The sequence below is a fragment of the Apus apus genome, chromosome 17, assembly GCF_020740795.1.
Source record: "Apus apus isolate bApuApu2 chromosome 17, bApuApu2.pri.cur, whole genome shotgun sequence".
NCBI lineage: Eukaryota > Metazoa > Chordata > Aves > Apodiformes > Apodidae > Apus > Apus apus.
This window is the reverse complement of record NC_067298.1, coordinates 1,999,031-2,016,708: the sequence shown is the minus strand read 5'-3', so window position 1 is coordinate 2,016,708 and position 17,678 is coordinate 1,999,031. Positions and strand designations below refer to the sequence as shown.

The 17,678-nt window shown below is 37.3% G+C and overlaps 1 protein-coding gene across 5 annotated transcripts in view; it reads right to left on the bottom strand.

The window, feature by feature from the left end:
- B3GNTL1 (UDP-GlcNAc:betaGal beta-1,3-N-acetylglucosaminyltransferase like 1) overlaps positions 1 to 17,678 on the bottom strand; it is a 123,579-nt gene that overhangs the window by 81,745 nt on the left and 24,156 nt on the right. For all 5 annotated transcript variants that reach the window (XM_051634697.1, XM_051634698.1, XM_051634699.1 and 2 more), the window contains exon 6: positions 6,677 to 6,772. In XM_051634697.1, the coding sequence (XP_051490657.1) occupies positions 6,677 to 6,772 (96 nt within the window). The remainder of the gene's footprint in view (positions 1 to 6,676; positions 6,773 to 17,678) is intronic.

Here is a 17,678-nt window from a genome sequence, read left to right as displayed (position 1 = left end):
CTCACCAGCCTCAAAATAATGAATTTCTTCCCAAAGTCTAACCTAAATCTCTCCCTTCTTCCAGTTTTGAGCCATTACCCCTTGTCCTTTCACTACACTCTGCTAAAAAAAAGTCCCTCCCCAGCCTTCCTGGAGCCCCTTCAGGCACTTGAAGGTCACTATGAGGTCTCCCTGCAGCTTTAATTAATTATTAAATCTGGATTGTTATACTCAAAAGCTGTTGGACTGGACCAGAATCTGTTTCCTTTACATCACAGAAAGAAAAAAAAAAAAGCTTCAAACATCACAGTATAACATATATATGGCCAGCAGGGTGAGGAAGGTTAAGTCTCCCCCTCTACTCTGCTCTGGTGAGACCCCACCTGGAGTGTTGTGTCCAGCTCTGGAGCCCTCAGTACAGGAGAGACATGGAGCTGTTGGAGAGGGGCCAGAGAAGGGGCACCAAGATGATCCAAGGGCTGGAGCAGCTCTGCTCTGGAGACAGGCTGGGAGAGTTAGAGTGTTCAGCCTGGAGAAGGCTCCAGGGAGACCTTAGAGCAGCTTCCAGTGCCTGAAGGGGCTCCAGGAAAGCTGGGGAGGGACTTGGGACAAGGGCAGGGAGGGAGAGGACAAGGGGGGATGGTTTTAAACAGGGAGGGGAAATTTAGGTGAGACATGAGGAAGAAATTCTTCCCCATGAGGGCAGGAAGGCACTGGAACAGGTTGCCCAGGGAGGCTGTTGATGCTCCCTCCCTGGAGGTGTTCAAGGGCAGGTTGGATGGGGCTTGTGCAGCCTGTTCTGGTGGGAGGTGTCCCTGCTCTTAGCAGGGAGGTTGGAACCTGATGATCTTTAAGGTCCTTTCCAACCTTCACCATTCCGTGATTCTGTGGTACTGTTAATACTTACAAGAGGATATAGTGGATGTAAATATTTTAAAATTTAGCTTTCTTCACTAGTCAAGAAAACAGACAAGCAAAAACAACTGCAGAGACAAAAGTCAAACATGGCATGGCAGGGTAAGGGCAGAATAAAAGAATATTAAGAAACAAAATCCTGACTGTGACTGATCAAACTGGCCTTTATACCTACTATCCAATATTGGCATTGACAATTTGATACTCACACACCCAGCCACTCCAATTACCAGAGAAATTACTGAGCTGTCCTGAAAATCTGGTCCAGTGCTTTTACCACTAAAAACTGAGACCAATAAAAGAAGTTATTTTCCAATAATGAATAGACTGCACTTAACTTGTGCTCATAGGCAGTTTTTAAATGGTTAAAAACTGTTCAGTGCCCAGTTTCTAGAGAAAAACAATATTTTTTCCTACATATAAGGCTATAAGGAGGAGCTGCACCGCAATAAAAATGTTGGAAATTGATTATTATTATACTAAAAGCCATAGTAAAAAATATTTCCCTTTTTTTGTGGAATCAGCACTTCGGTTTTCAAATTCAAAGAGAAAATTACAGGAAGTTCAGGGTGTATCTGGTCTGTGCACTGATATATGGAAGATCAACTGAAAAACAAACCACTAAATCAGTTGGAAAGTTGTATTTAGAGTATGTTTCTTGTTTTGAAAGAAAAGAGAGTTACAGCTACTTCAATATCTTGCCTATCATTTCACAACAAAAGTTGATTCTGTCACTCATGTGAAACAAAAGGAAGGTTTCCTTAAGCTATAGAAGGCAACGAGACAGAACCCAAAATGAAACTTAGAGGCTGTTTATTTGTAAGCAAACAGGATAAGGAAGATGAAACAAGAATAAATGGAGCATTCAGAAACTGGAAGTTTTTAGTTGGTTCCATCCATGGTCCTAACTGTAGTCCTGCATTAATAAGCAAGCCCTGATGTTATTTTCACTTCTTGCCCTATTTTTCAAAGGAATTTTCACAAGTATTGAGGAGACATAAATGTCAATAACAGCTGGAAAACAAATTATGCATTTCTGAAAATTTGACCCTTGACAGTTTACCTTTGCCTTTGGCATTACCTGTCTATCTCTCAGCAACAAATGTCTTTAGAAAAAATGTATTTAGAATGCAAACACCTTGCATTCCACTTTGGTATGATCCATGAAAATACAAGAGGCGATTGTCATCTGGAACAAACTGCAGCTCAAATCAGAGATAAACTGTTTTCCAGCCCCTTAGTTTCAATATTCATCAAAATCATATCATGCCTTCTGTGCCATACAAGTATCCATTGTGCTGCAAGCTTGTATTCATCAAGAACGTGAGGAATAAAGCCAAACTTATTCTCCCAAGTTGCTTTTATACTCGATTATAACATTTCTATCCATTTAAATAAGTACAACGTATTATGAACCACACTCAAGTCTTGGCTAAGCACGCAAATTATCAAACAAAAGAAAAAAAGGAAAAATCCAAGTTATTGAATGCTCTTTCCTCTATGGTACGCCTTTAAACTCATGCAAAATTATTAACACACAAAGCACAACCTGTATACATTTCCAAAGGACTACAAACCTGTTTATGAGTTAAGAATTATTTGACCCTGAGATGCTTTTACCTAAAGCCTCCCTGTGAAAATCTAATTGTGCTCAAGAGTTCACAGATGTGGGTAAGCCACTTCTCATTAAACTTTCTAGAACTCCATGAACCCCTTTGACATGCATTTGCAAATGTAAATACAAACATTCACTAGCTTGTGAAACTATATTTCATTCTTCTCCAGAGGTGAAAAAAGATCAACCACAAAAGGAAGCAGCCAGTTGTGTTTTGTTTTGTTGGTTTTTTTTCTTATAAGGTAGATGCTTAATCCCACACAAACTAGGAGAATCTACAATTAACCAGTTTTTTACTTTGGTTCTTTAGCTCAGCAGAAAAACATAAGAACTTCACTATTAGTGAGGGTTTTCTTGTAACTTGGGTGAAGTTCACCAGGCACCTGCAACAGCACAGAAACTCCACCATGTTAATGATTGTTCTGCCATCAGACGGTCCAGCCAGATTATTGGTAGCAACTACCAATCACCTGTGAAAACTTCCAGATTCATCCAATACAAAGAACTCTGAGACAATCTGCAAACTCCCATATGTATCAGGAGGCAGTGCAGACACAATGCAGTGGGCAACAGACACACTGAATCATCATGTTCTGTTCACACCATTATTTTTCTAAACTGGGACAGTCCAGTCTTACCAACCATTAAGCCTCATTCCTTTTTGCAAGAGACTCCTCAGATGATACCACTCTAAGTGTGCCACATGCTTTCTAAGTGAACTGCCATGTGAAAGCAGGAAAGTCTCTTGTCTTTAGGGGTGAAAAATGGTAGGTCAGATGGAGTTACGCTTCAGTGTGAATAAAATACTTCACAGGCTGTGAGACTAAACTAACCTAAAGTAATGAGTAGTGATTTAACAGACATGGATGTTAACTCAGCCGTTTCACTTACACTCAGCAACAACCCTTAAAACCTAATTCTATAAATATTTGTGTAATTAATCCAACCTTAAAACCATGCAGCCGTTTTTACTTCTACAGCACAGTAAAACATCCAATGTACAAGAAGGGCTGCATGATCAAACTTCAAGCACACTTCAAGCACAGTTCAGACTGATATCCTGTAGGATTAGTTTTAATCTACTTATTTCACTTTCTCCAACATCAAAACAGCCAGTTCTCTTCATTTGTTTGCTCATTTTACTCCTGTACCTGTCACTGTGCTCTGTACTTACTGAACAGTGATTTTTATTTTTTATTCTTTTTTTTACCACTGGGCATAAAATAGCAAGTCTGCCAGAACACACATGCACATGCATTTGAAGGCTTATATTAGCATACCTAAAAAAGCATGTTTTAATCACTCAACATTTATACAGAAGATAACCTTAAACAAGCAATTATTAATCTTTTAAAAAGCAGTTTTCTCATTATTATGCTCTCTTTGTAGTCTCATACTCCCTCCCTCCCCCCACTCTTTGGGGCATATATTCTGAAATTTCACGCATACCATAAAGTATCTTTGGAATGTTACAGTATAATTGTTTGGAGAAACATTTAATGGATGAGTAAGCATCAAGAGGCCACAGCTAAGGGAAAAGAAAAGTTAAAATGCTAGAAGCATTTTGTATTGAAGGTTCTTCTCCACATGAGGACAGGGGATGGACATTTGATCCAAAAATCTGGTACTGACTCAAGTGATAGAAAACCAGCAGCCACACTGAGACACATGAAGCCATCCAACCACCTCAGAAAACATCTGCTACCCCCCACTTCTTCCAAACTGGCCTTCAGTCACCATCTAGTAAAGCAATCACATGCTGCAGGGTATTATCTGATAACATTAATATTACAATAGGTCATTACTTGATTTTGACAATTGGAATTTTTTTTTAATTGGTTGCTTTGTTTCCCTATTTACAGATATATCATCTGCAGGTGCTTGATACAAAATGCAACAGAAGTAACTGAGTATAAAGCCAGACACTGAGTATAGAGACAGCTAAAAAAAGCTGAACATTCTTTGGCTACAGGAAACTGCTGCAGACAATACACTGTAAATGAAAGCCAATTTTCCTGAATTACCTGAAGGACTAAAAATCCATTAGCAAAAGCCCACCATTATAGTTTTCTTGATGCTTTTTTACTGAAAATTGTTTGAAAAAGCACATCCAAAATAAAATACACGGTGTATCAGAGGCTGGGGAGTGGGACAAATCAGGCCTAACCTTACATAATTGATTCATATCCTGATTATTAGAGAACAGCTGAGATGGTTTTTTACTCCCAGTTCTTCCACTTCACTGTACTTTTTTTAAGCCAAGAAAAAGCAAAATAATTACCTCCCTACCTGAATTTCTGACTAGAAGAATAGATCCTGAGGCAGGAGAGGTGCCATATGCCAACATACGCTGCTCTGGAAGTCGAGCAGTTTTTTTTAGCAGCAGTTAGAAAAGCCAAACTTCCTACAGGTTTGTGTCACAGCTGAAGCTTGTCTTATGATTGGGCACCTAAAATCTCTGTTCAAGAGAATTCTGTGGAGCTTAACAACATACGAGTTGCAGCTGGTGCAGTGCAATCTATCCTAGCTTGATGCTTCCACAGAATTGTCAGAAACGTAGTGTCTTGGAAGAACTATTTCTGCATCAAATTTGGTAGAGAACAGGTAACAGAAAAACATATAAAATAATTTGGAATGCATAACAGAACGATTCTATAAATCTCACCTTGTTCATAAACTTATGGACAAGAAGTACAAATCCTGCTATGCAGCCTTCTAGTACATTTTCCAAAATTCCTCATCTATTTCTAAAATGTGTGAATGGAAATCATATGTAAAAATAATGGGTTGCACATGCTGCTTGATTAAGGCTTTAAGAGATATTTGTAGGCACATAAGATTGCAAGGGGCTTCCCAGGTTTCCATCCTACTATCAGAAATGCTCTATTAAATCTCTTCCAGAAGACATACATCCTCATTTTAAAAGGGCTTTTCTTTTTGCATAGTCCCTCTTAAATAATCTCAGAAACAGGATATTTCTTTTAATTTCCGGCTTAATTCATTAAAGACTCCATCAAGTGGCCACTTAGATGAAGCACTTCAGATTGTGTAGGACAAGTTTTACATCCTCCAGTTTTATTTACCCTTCTCTTCAGCAGCACAGTGATGCAGATGTTGCTGGCACATAAAATCATTGTCCTAACTCTGTAACTTTTTTCTGATGCCATACTCAAAGGCAATTCCATGGGTAACTTTTTCTATGACTACTTTCACTTGGTTAATGACAGGGAACCATAATACCACTGTTGATTTTAAAACAAGGTTGTTTCTTGTGTTACAATGACCAGACCAGAGCCTGTAAATATGTTTTTTGGACTTGGGGTAATGGAGAACACAACACAGCTTACAATGAAGTCTAACAAACAAGGGTATGTTAATCTTTTCAGCTACATAAATCCAAGAAAATCCAAAGCAAATGTCTTCCTACCATAGCACCACAAAACCTAACCCCAGATACTTGCATCTCAATGCCTGCTGGGATGTTTTCTGCTAACCATCCATTCATTAGATTTCTTTTAATTCTCAGTACACACATTCCTCCACAAGCCGGATTGATTTCTTCCACAGTTTAACTTGTTTTTGCCAAAGTCTCTTTTAGTTCAGCACTGGCTGCCTGCCTAACAAAACAACCTTTCCTTATGCCAAAACTGTCATCTTCAGATGCACAGGACTCATCTTACTTACAAACATGTAAAATGAGCCCGACATTTAATGCTTGAAGAAATGCTATTTTTACATGATCTCTAGCAAAACTTAATCAGACACAGAAGCAGTCAACACCAGACCCTGAGAGGAGAGGGAAAGAATTATCAAGGAAGATTCTTTCCTTCCTTTTTGAATTTAAGTACACCTTGTAAAACAAAAACTCTAAACTAATTATTAGAACATGAAAGCACATGCATTTAACCACAGATAGCAGTGGGAAATGTACAGCTCACTCTGAACCTGAAGTTGAAAGCTTCACTAACTCAGTGTGAAGACATCACTACATTATGATCACGTGCACCATCAACTTGTCTCTTATTGAACAGACTAGTCTTTAAATATAAGAATCTGAAAACCTTGGTAAGTTATCAAGTATTGATAATGACTGAAAGAAATCCATCTAAATAAACCTCTTGCTCTGTTTTTCTGCTGTAATTTCAGTCAGAGCTGAAACAAGAGTACCTGTGTGAGAAGTTGTTCTTCAGTTAGATTATTGATCCAACGAGTGTAACGTTCAGTGGAGTCCAGGGGTTCTCTTCTGACTTGGCACCCAATAATCTAAAGCAAAAGGAGACAAATCACACAGTGCTGTACAGCCACATGGCAAAAAGATCATCCAATAAGCATTCAAAACATGGCAACGTCAAGAATTAAGACTACCTATTCGGTCTTTATTAGGCTCCTTATATGTTCATATCAAAACACAGTCTAATATATAATATCATATGTCACAGTTGCTCTGCTCAAATGTTAAATAGTTACAGACCTTCAAATGTCTCTACAAAGCTAACATTAAGAAATAGCTTCACTTGAACTACTTCCCTGGAAATTTTCAAAGGAAAGTCATCCAAAGGCAGACATCTGGAGGGCAAAATTTCAACCAAAATAGTTGAGGTTTGCCAAATGAATATTGGAACTTGGATAACTCCAGACAATTGTACCAAGAGTGCCATCACTTATAAAACTGCATGTTACTTATAATTCATATAAAATAAGGAGAAAAAATTGATCTTTATTCTGATTTGTCTCATTCATGGTAGAAAAACGTAAATACTTCATTTTAATTGTTCACTGAAGTACTTAAATCCATTTGAGCAACATTTTCTTCTCCAATACTGTTTTCTTGCTGTATAGGTTAAACATGAATTTTAATATTCTGAACACTTATTGGCATAATAAATAGCTTCCAATATGCATTAAAAAGAGAACATAAGAGGGATTTCATATTATCTGTAACTGCATAGACACACATTAATGCAGTTTCCTACAAACACTAAACTGTTTGTAGATCTCTGGTTAGACAAGGAAGGAGCCAAGGAGAGCTCCTGCAGTGTGGCTGTTTGCTACTCCCCATGGCCTGTGGTCCCCCCTAAACCTTCTACTACGGGACTTGATTATATATGCAAAGTAAGCTGATATTGTTTTATATCAACTACTGCACTCCTGTCATACTGTAACTGTCTATTTCTCTTCCAGATTTTGATGGGTACTTCCTGTTGAGGATGTGCTCATTCATTGAGAACACACACCAAAGTGCAACCATTAGCATTTCTGAAAAGTTATTTCAGATAATCAAGGTCTGTTCAAGAACAGGGTGGAAAAGTTACCTGGTTTATTTTCCACCCTAAGCATCCACAAGGATCATAAGTGTATACACTGAGCACAGCAAGTTTAGATCTTTCAGGCATCTCCCTTTACAGTGTTAAACCCCACACAGGTTTACATAGTCAGGCTAGAATCCTGCACGTGCAGTTATGAATACTTTTGATGTGGGAACAAAAACACCACAAAGAGATCTTGCTGGGGGACTGCTGGCAACACAACCCCACAATTTAGAGTATGATTAAATACAATCAAAACAACAAACATGAAAAGAAACCACAATTTGCTTATCCTATAAGAATAAAACAGTGTCTCAGAACTATTAAATTTTTCCTCAACGACAACTACTAATTACCATGGACAACTTCAATCCTTACCCCATCTTTCTCTTGAATTACAGCTAAGTTAACCCAAAATTCCTGTAAATGGAACATCAGTTAGATGATTTCACAGATATGTTTTCAAAGGGGGCACTCCACACATAAATATTTCACAGAAATTGCATCAGATATACATATATTCTGTTCTGTGAGGATTATTTTTAAGACCTGTGACTAGTATTCATTAACCAAGACAGACCATCTTCTCCAAAATCCTAGGATTCTTCTAACTTGCAAGGACACTTCACAAAACTATGCATGAAAGTCAAAATGGAAAAATCACCAAACATTTTTTTCTCAAATGTATTTTGTAACAATACAATATGGAAACTTAGCTTCTTTATTCAGGAAGTCACAGCCCCAGCTGAACAAATACAGAACACAAACAGCTTTTACAAGGTAAAAGATAAAAAGGAGGATATCAAATTGTTTGTCTGAAAATGTGGTTTTCAATGAGAGCCAAGAAGTATATGTGCAGTCATGTCTTTCTATGTCATTTGAAATTAAAATGAGACTCAGGGGACAGAGTTTCATATTTTTATCTTAATTTCTGACCAGTCTGACCATTTTCATAAATGCTGTTGGTCGTTTAAGCAACTAAAAAATGCTGAATCCAGGTGCTCAGCAAAAGGACTGTAATTCCCTAAAATCCAAAGAACAATTGGTTCAAATCTGAACTCCTTATACTTCCAGAGAAAACAGAATGGGATTGATCAATTACCTGAAGGTGAGGACAGACAGAATAACTGTTACATTGGATCCTGATGGCTCTTTTTGTATCACACATTACTTTTTGAGATGTCTGGAGTTTTACTTAGATTCTTAGCCAAAATTTCCTCCTCCTTCTATAAAGCCCTAAATATAAATCCATTCCACACTCCAATTTACTTTTCTGAGTTTTGGCTTGCAACAATGATTCTGTCCTTACTGCATGCAGGCCTGAAAATACTTGGAGATTTTTGGAATTTAAAACACCCTCATTTGGAAAAAAGTGCTCATAAACAACTTAGTTAGGAATTACTGTTACTGCAGTGATGTAAATCCAGAACAGAAAAAACAATGGGTTACAATGAATTTCACAATAATTTAGGGCAGAATCCTTGGAAGTGTAACTTTCCAAACTCCTTCATCAATTGACCTGCCTAACAGCACAAGAGACTGAAAGGATAACAACCTAGAGCCTTACATATAAACACTCTCATAAAATAAAAAATGAGGTTTTAAAAAAACCAACTACACAGCAATTTTGTTTTCTATAGCAAAGCTCAACTTAATGTTTAGAACAATAGTAAAATCAGTGGAAGAGATTAATCTAGAAAAGATACATAAATAAATACAGAAGAAAGTAATAGGACTGGCCTCTGGACAATGTTTCAATAATCAAACTACAGTTTTTACCTAGTTCAGTGACAAGTTAGAATAATCATTAGGGGAACCCTTCCATTGTTGCAACTCCAAGTCACTTCAACAGCACCCTAAACACTCACAGGTTCATGTCAAATGTAGTTACACTAGAATTGATTGCAAAGGGTTTAAACAACAAGCCACCTCCATGCAATTCACTTCCATGACTAAACAGGACACAGCTGATGACCCTTGGTCCTTGAATTTTTGAAGTAAGAGCCCAGAACCCTCCATTCTGTAATCACTAACAAAGCTGGAAGCAAGTGTTATGAAGTGTTATACTCTAACATCAATGAACACTTAAAATGAAGAACAGTAAGACCAATGCTGAGAATTAATGTGAGAAAGAAAAGCTCCTTGCTGGAAAAAATGAAGACAATTCAAAATGTAACTTAGAAAAGAAAAAAAAATCTTCTGAGGCTCCACACATTTACTAATGTCCTCATTTTGCTAAATGGCATTTAGTATATGATACCTTCTACTCCATACTTTCCTTACTCTTTTCTAGTTTGAGCTCTAGCAGGCAGGCATTACTGATGAATGAAACGGCTCCAATAAAGTTAATGTAAAGGTGAGGTTGAGATTTCACTCTAATTTCTTCTCCCTTAATAACTACAAGTGCATAACAAAGGTAGCATTTTGCAAAAAGTGAAATGTTCACACTTCCCTCTACCCTAACACAACAGTGAAATGTTTTGCACAGCACACAGACTTCCTGCTTTCTTTTACTTTTCAGAACCATTACCCACTCAAGACTGCTTTTAGCATCATCTTCAGAGGCATATTCTAAAGACACATCTTAAACTTGATGCTGTGCAATACATTTATTTCTAGATCCTCAGCCAAAAAAAAACCCCACACCTTTCTGCTCTTTAGCTGTACCACTCCTCTCCCATGTGACGGTGACTCATGGCTGGGATTCTTGACTTGTATGGGTGCAAGACACATCACCAACTGAGAGCAACTCAACCTGAGCCTTTGGTACAGCTCCTGCAGAGCACAGCTCATTTAACCTGCTGCTTTCCTCCAATCAAAATCAGGATTACTCAGAGTACAAACAGCTTCCTCTAGTTCCCCCCTGGAAGGTGTGGCATCAGAAGCAACTGCACCCTGTTTCCCATTTCCTTCACATCTCACAGACCTTTAATAGTCACTTCACTGAATATTTCCTTATAGCTTTTAAATTGAAGTGAAAAGCCTTTTCACTGTGGCTTCTTTGATAAGTTTTAAAATACTTGGACAAAAATCTTTCTGGTCTGTTTCACACCCATTCAGACTCCCAGAACACAGGGACACATTCTCTTCAATATTTTGATTATTCATTCTTATGCAAAAATAGTTAATCCAAGTTTCAACATTTTTATCTCTTTCTTTTATGAATTTATTTAATTAACCAACCAATAATGACATGGAAGCAGGTATTAGAAATATATGTGATGACAGCAAGGAAAAATCCACAGTTTCCTGTACAAAATAAATGAGCCTCCTCAACTGACCATATTAAATGAAAAGCAACTTTCAAAGGTCATAGAAAGTAAAAAACTTTCTAAACAGTGAGAAAAAGTGTGTAGTGTTGAGGTTCATGTTAGAAATATGACGTAAACCTCCCAAGAGAGAATGTAATTAAACTTCTTAGTGAAGCTATAATTAGAAGTAATAACATCTGATCCTAGATAAGGTTCTATGGGAAGAAAGACTATTCCAATAACAAGCAGCACAGGAATGATTTTCTCTTTTCCCCCCAATAAGCCTGTTTGTGAGTGCCCACAGAAAGAAATTTCCTAAACTAAAAAAAGCTAATAGGAGACATTTACCTTATCCTGAATTTTTAAGAACAGCTTTTGTTAATCTTGCCTACATCTTGATGTATAGAGGGAAGGCAAATGTCACCTGTGAGGCCTCCAAACCCCACTTCTGTATTTTTGTTGTATTAATTTCTCCCTTCTCTCCCAGTTGATGTGACACTGCAAACATATCCTGAAATTCAGAAGAAAACTTGACAGGAGAGTGAACATTTTTCTCTCTGTCTTCCCTCTGTATTGAGATGTTTGCTTTTCATTAATGTAATAGTTTAAATATTATTTGGTTGTAAAAACTTTTATGAAATTTTTCATTTTCCTCCTAGGTACACACAGACACCTTTATAAATGTGTATATTATATATATGTCTAAAAGATCTGCAAAGCTTCAGGCTTTGGTGCAGTACCTCTAGCACTAGCTAGTCCAGGTCCAGATCAGCAGCATCTCTAGTGTGCTTCACTGAAGTGTCAGGTAGGAATTTACCACAAAAAGAGCAACTGAGACAGTGCAGGATTTCTTTTCAAGCAGAGTTATGAAATAGTCCTTGTAGCACATGTTTTAATTGCACAGCTCTGACTCAACATTATCTCTTCAGATCACCCATATCTCACAGGAAACGTGATTAACACAATCTTCCACAAGTCCTTGTTTGTAATTTACTCAGAACTTTTTCAGGTTAACTAGCATGATTGTAAAACTGAAATTTAACCATCAAGTATATGCTAAAATCTGTTTCAATTGCAAAATATTGGAGCAGAGGAGCAAGACCATCTTGAAGAAATTTAGCAGCTCTGTTTCCAGTTCTGCTTCTTACTATTCTTACTTAGAGGAATTAAAGCTCTATACAGTGAAATCCATATTTTGTAAAAATATCTTGGGATACATATATGGGGTAGTAGTGGATGGTCTTCCTGCAAATTGTGATGGTGCTTTAGAACTGGTCTATAAAATGCTAACCATTAAGGAAATAAAATAACAATAACAACAACAATAATAGTTTGGACCTGATTTAGCTGTCATTTAAATAAATCCTGCTTATGCCACCACGTATTTCATGAAAAGTAACTCTAGCTACAAGAAGTCACAAAATTTCTTTCAAACTGTGGAAAATTCATTTCTTGATAACATGACAAAATTACAGGGTGTTTAGTCAAAAATACTCCGTTACCTGAAAGACAAAGAGAGACTTACAAAATACAGCTGTCTACTGAGTACGCTTTACACTGAGTTCCCAGACAAGTTCATGGTCACACAAATCATTAAAACATCTGCTTTAATCAATAAGAAACTCACATGGCACAGCAACAGCTACACAGACTAGACATTATACCACTAACCAGCAGTTTGGATTTGACCTTACCAAAACTAAGAATTTAAATGTATGTTGTTAACAATACTAAAGGGACTTATTTAAATTATATTGTGTTTTCTACAGGTCCATGACCTTTTATTTTTTTAATGCAGCAGAATAATGAAATGTTTTATGATAATAGAGGCTTTAAGAAGGATCTTGTAACCATCATTTAGTGTAAACAGAAAGGTAAAATATAAGGAAGGAATATTTTTATGTGGTAAAATCTTTCCAAAGTGGAAAGGAGGTGGTAAAATGTGTTTTATTTCCCCCTCATTTCCAACAGAGGAAACACTGTTCTTCAAAACCCATGACACCTGTGAGATAATTCGCATTAGGTGTAAAGATACAAAACACACCCTAGTGTATTAAAAGCATGTTTTAAAAATTACAAAACACATTGATAGTGCTGACTCCTCAGAGAATCCTTTAGGTCAGATGAATATCCATCCTGGCAGATGTTTGTACTTCATAGAAATCCATTTTTAACACCTGTTAAACGTTCTACTTGGCACTGCTTCAACTCCAAAGTCCACAATAGGATGTTACATGTTTATTTTCTACTTATAAAAAAAGAGTAATTAAAAATCAAGGAAGTCCATTTTTTTTGTGAATTTATATGAAAAACAAGAAGTCAAGGGGGGTGTAATCAGAAGGAGAAGAGCTGAACATCACACCTCAGGCACATTTTAAAAGCATGATGTCATGCATATGAAATCATGAAGGACAAACATGACATTTTCTGGAGAAACTTCAAGCAACCCAAGGGATACTACAGCAAACCTGTTCATAGTACAGCAAATTAAGTTAGTTTTGAAAGTCCTTTTTGAAGGTAAATGAGTAAGCCCCAGGATTTTGATAACTGGCTTAGCTGGAAAATGACCAGGCCTCAGAAATCCTCATTCAAAACCTGCTACCCTGGGTTAAACAAGATCCAAAGACTTAACCTTAATACTAAGGCTAGTGTCCATGCAATCTGAATTTAATGCAAATTAATTCAACTCTTTGGATGCTGTCAAGATGCTTATACAACCAGGCTTTTGCATAAAGCTCAAGAACTGTCAAAAAGAGTGATATGTTTGCATAACTTCTGTTTTGAAACTGGTTTCTCTTGTGTCCATCACTACAGCCAAATATCTATGCAAGAGAAAGGGATCTTGATTTTTCAAATGTTTTACACTTCAGATAGTTTTAAAAATGAAATATGCTGAAAGTTTCCATCACAATCAGACGTTCATTAATATCAGCCTCTAGTAATCACAACCATTTGATGGGGTTACTGGCATGTGGAGGCCATACTAAAGACAAATTTAATTACAAAGTGGTGTAAGTTCGGATGTTTCTCATTTGGGATATTTGATTAAATGTAGAACAGACTTAAACTGACATTGTGACTTTGAAAATGCACTGTGGTTTTTCAGAAATACCAAATTAAAAAGAATCTTTAAGGAAGCTGCCTAATAAAAAGCAAAATCACAGCAGATTTGGGTAACACACATGGAAAGGTCCAATTAATGAAAACCACTGTAAGAATAATATGCTTATTGCCAAAGAAAGAATTTTCATATTCTTCAGTGCAGAAAAATAAAAGGAACCATATTTTCTCCTCTTGAACATACTCCAGTGTCACCACTTCAGAACAAAACCTTCACACAACAGCTTGAGCCTTCTGCACTCAAGACCAAAAGATTATTGAAATAGTATAAATAACTTTAAAAAACCTCTAATGGTAATTTCCTGAAGTCATAAATAGATACACTTTTGTCAGGATCAATACTGGATAGCCTTTATTTAGAGTTACAGTTTCCAGAGGCTGGAGAAAAACATAAAAGCCTTGCAGTTTGTTTCTAGTGTGCTATATATGGGAACTGAGTACAAAGTATTACATTTCTAATGAATAAAAACATTTATCTGGACACTTTTCTCCCCTGCATAAAAAAACCCTTGATTTTAGACAATCCACAAGTGCAGGTAATCACCCCAAGAGTATCAGATCGTTTTTCCCTCTGTCCACACCTAAGATGGACCACAGCCTCCTCAGATCTATCTAGCCCATTTAGTGGGGCAAATTCTATTAGCCTGATTAAGCAAACAAATTTGATCTATTCATCTACCCTTCAAGACATGGCAGTATCCAATTAATTTCTTTTTAATAGCTGTTACATGAATTAATGCTCACATTACAGCTAAACTCTATAGGTACTGCTTGCTAGGACATGCTTGGGCAACACACACTGAGCTGTCTCAAACATGCTGAGTAAGGGAGACAGAAGGAGAACTGATGCAAATTAACTAAAGACAAACAAAGATTACTTAAGCTCTACATGACAAAGATTTTAATCAAGTTTATGTCCAAAATAAAAGCATTTAGCAAAGAAAAATGTGCTAAACCACATGCAAAAACTGAAAGACAACAATAAGGGAGATTGGTAAAACCTGGATTTCAGTAGAAGACTCAGAATGAGAGGAGATAACCAACAACCATTAACTGGTTGCACACAGGAAGGACAGAACTTAAATGGAGGGACTTTTTCTGTCACACCAAACAGAGGTTCAATGTTATGTAGTTATGTTTAATGACAGTTTAGCAAAGATTCCCATATGCTTATTATCTTTTCACACCTGCAAAATTACATACCAGATACTACTGACCTATTTTTGGAATCCAGACTAAAACACTATCTTATTTAAGTAGAGAAAGGTAATGAAATCCCTTAGAAATAAAGGCTCAGACTGCAGAACCACATTGTTGACATGTTCTTGCAACAGAAGATGAGGAATGGCAAAGCCACTCCCGAGGCAAATTTGCATCTTCTCACTCCTAAACGTAGTCCTCATCCATTGCAACACACTAAATCAATTAAAAAAGATCTGATCTAAAGCTCCTGAGAGTAAATCTTTTATAGGCAGATATAACCTCAGTCTGCCCATGTTCCAGGCTGGCCAGCAGCTGTAAAGCTGCTGTGAGAACAGCTCCAAGCCCTGTTGATACTGTTGTAAGGCAGGAAATATTAGCTAGGGTTCAGCACTTGTCTCAGCTAGAGTCTTCAAGCTGAACATTCTGTCTGCTAACCCCTTTCTTTCAGAGCTGACCAAACTCCATTGGTATGTGGAATGTAAAATCACTGCACACTGAGGACTGCCAGTATTCCCAAACTGCTACTGTTGACTGCCAGTGTATAAGGTGGCTTTCCTCTTTATTTTTCTTCCCATTTGAACTGTTTATCTCATGTTCCCTTTCATCATGAAGCAGCCTGGCCTGGCACAAGACATATAAAACAATCTTCTGTCTTTATTCCAGACTTGTAATAATAAGCAGGAACAAAAAACCCCCCACATTAATGTGATATATTATGGCACAGCTGCTCAGTAAAAGACTACACAGCAAAGTTTCTGTTGTATCAGCCAGTGTTCTAGTGAGTGATGCTGCACTGGAATTCTGCCACAAGAGTTCCTACACATGCAAACACCTGAGATGAGATGGTGTCATAGTTTAATCCCAGCCAGCAACTAAACTCACTCACTTCTCCCCAGTGGGATGGAAAAGAGTATCGGGGCGGGGGGGGGGCGGAAAGAAAACTCCAGGGTTGAGATAAAGACAGTTTAACAGGACAGAAAGGGAAGATGTAATAATAACAACAACAACAATAATAGATTACACAAAACAAGTGATGAACAACACACTTGCTCACCACCTGCTGACCAGTGCCCATCCCATCTCTGAGCAGCAACTGCCACCCCCCAGAGCTTCCATGCTGAGCATGATGCCATATGGTATGGAATACCCCTTTGGTCAGTTTGGGTCAGCTGTCCTGGCTGTGCCACCTCCCAGCTTCTTGTGCACCTCCAGCCTTCTTGATGGCAAGGCATGAGAAGCTGAAATGTCCTTGACTCGGTGCTTAGCAACAATGAAGCCATCAATGTATTAATAATACTCTTCTCATACTAAATCCAAACCACACTGCTATACCAGCTACTAGGGAGAAAATTAACTCTATCCCAGCCAAAACCAGGACAGATGGAAAATGGATGCTTTTTCCACTAGTTGAGTATATAATGTCTTAACTACTCAGGAAACCAGATCACTTGAAACACATTATTTTACATTTTCATGTACAAAATAAATCAGTGCATGCTCTGACTTCAAGAAGTGCTCTGATATGCAAGACAGAACATGGCAACTGGTCCAGACTACCTAGAATTACCTCCTTGCCTCCAAGGAGGCTAGATCTAAACCACAGAACTCATTGACAGATGATCTAAGAATGTCTATTAATCTTTTTACAGTTGGAATAAAACAAAACTCAGTCCTTGTTAAGCCACTCTCACAATGCTGCTTTCATGGACTAACTCATGTAAAGCCCCTGCCTCTCGCCAATATAAAACTAGTTGAAATGTTGTTGAGAAAAAATCAGGTCTCATTATTATCACAGCCATATAAACAGATCTTAGAAGTTCTTTTCCACATTAATATCTACTTCATGTACAACTATTAATTTAAATTACACCTGTAAGAGAGGAACTACTGATTGTATTGTACCCTCTTTCTGTTGCTACTAAGAAAATCTATACTTGCTATTTCAGGGACTGATTTAAATAATGGTGGAAGCTGGAAGGACTGACACAATCAGGAATCAACGGAATCTGATCATTTTAGTCACAGAAAGGAGAAGGTGAAATGGTTCAAACTAGCACAAAATAAGCAATATATATGGAAAATGGGGGAGGAAACAGTCTAAGACATAATAGAAATGTGTAACAGGTCTAGGCAAGTAGAATGGCACAGGGTACAGTAACAATACAAAAAACCTACCTATATAACTTCAAAAGTAAGAAATGTGTGTCCAGACCAAAAGAAAGAAAGAAAAAAAAAAAAAACCCAAACATAAAAACAAAAATAAATAAACTTCATTTCTAAGTTTAGTCT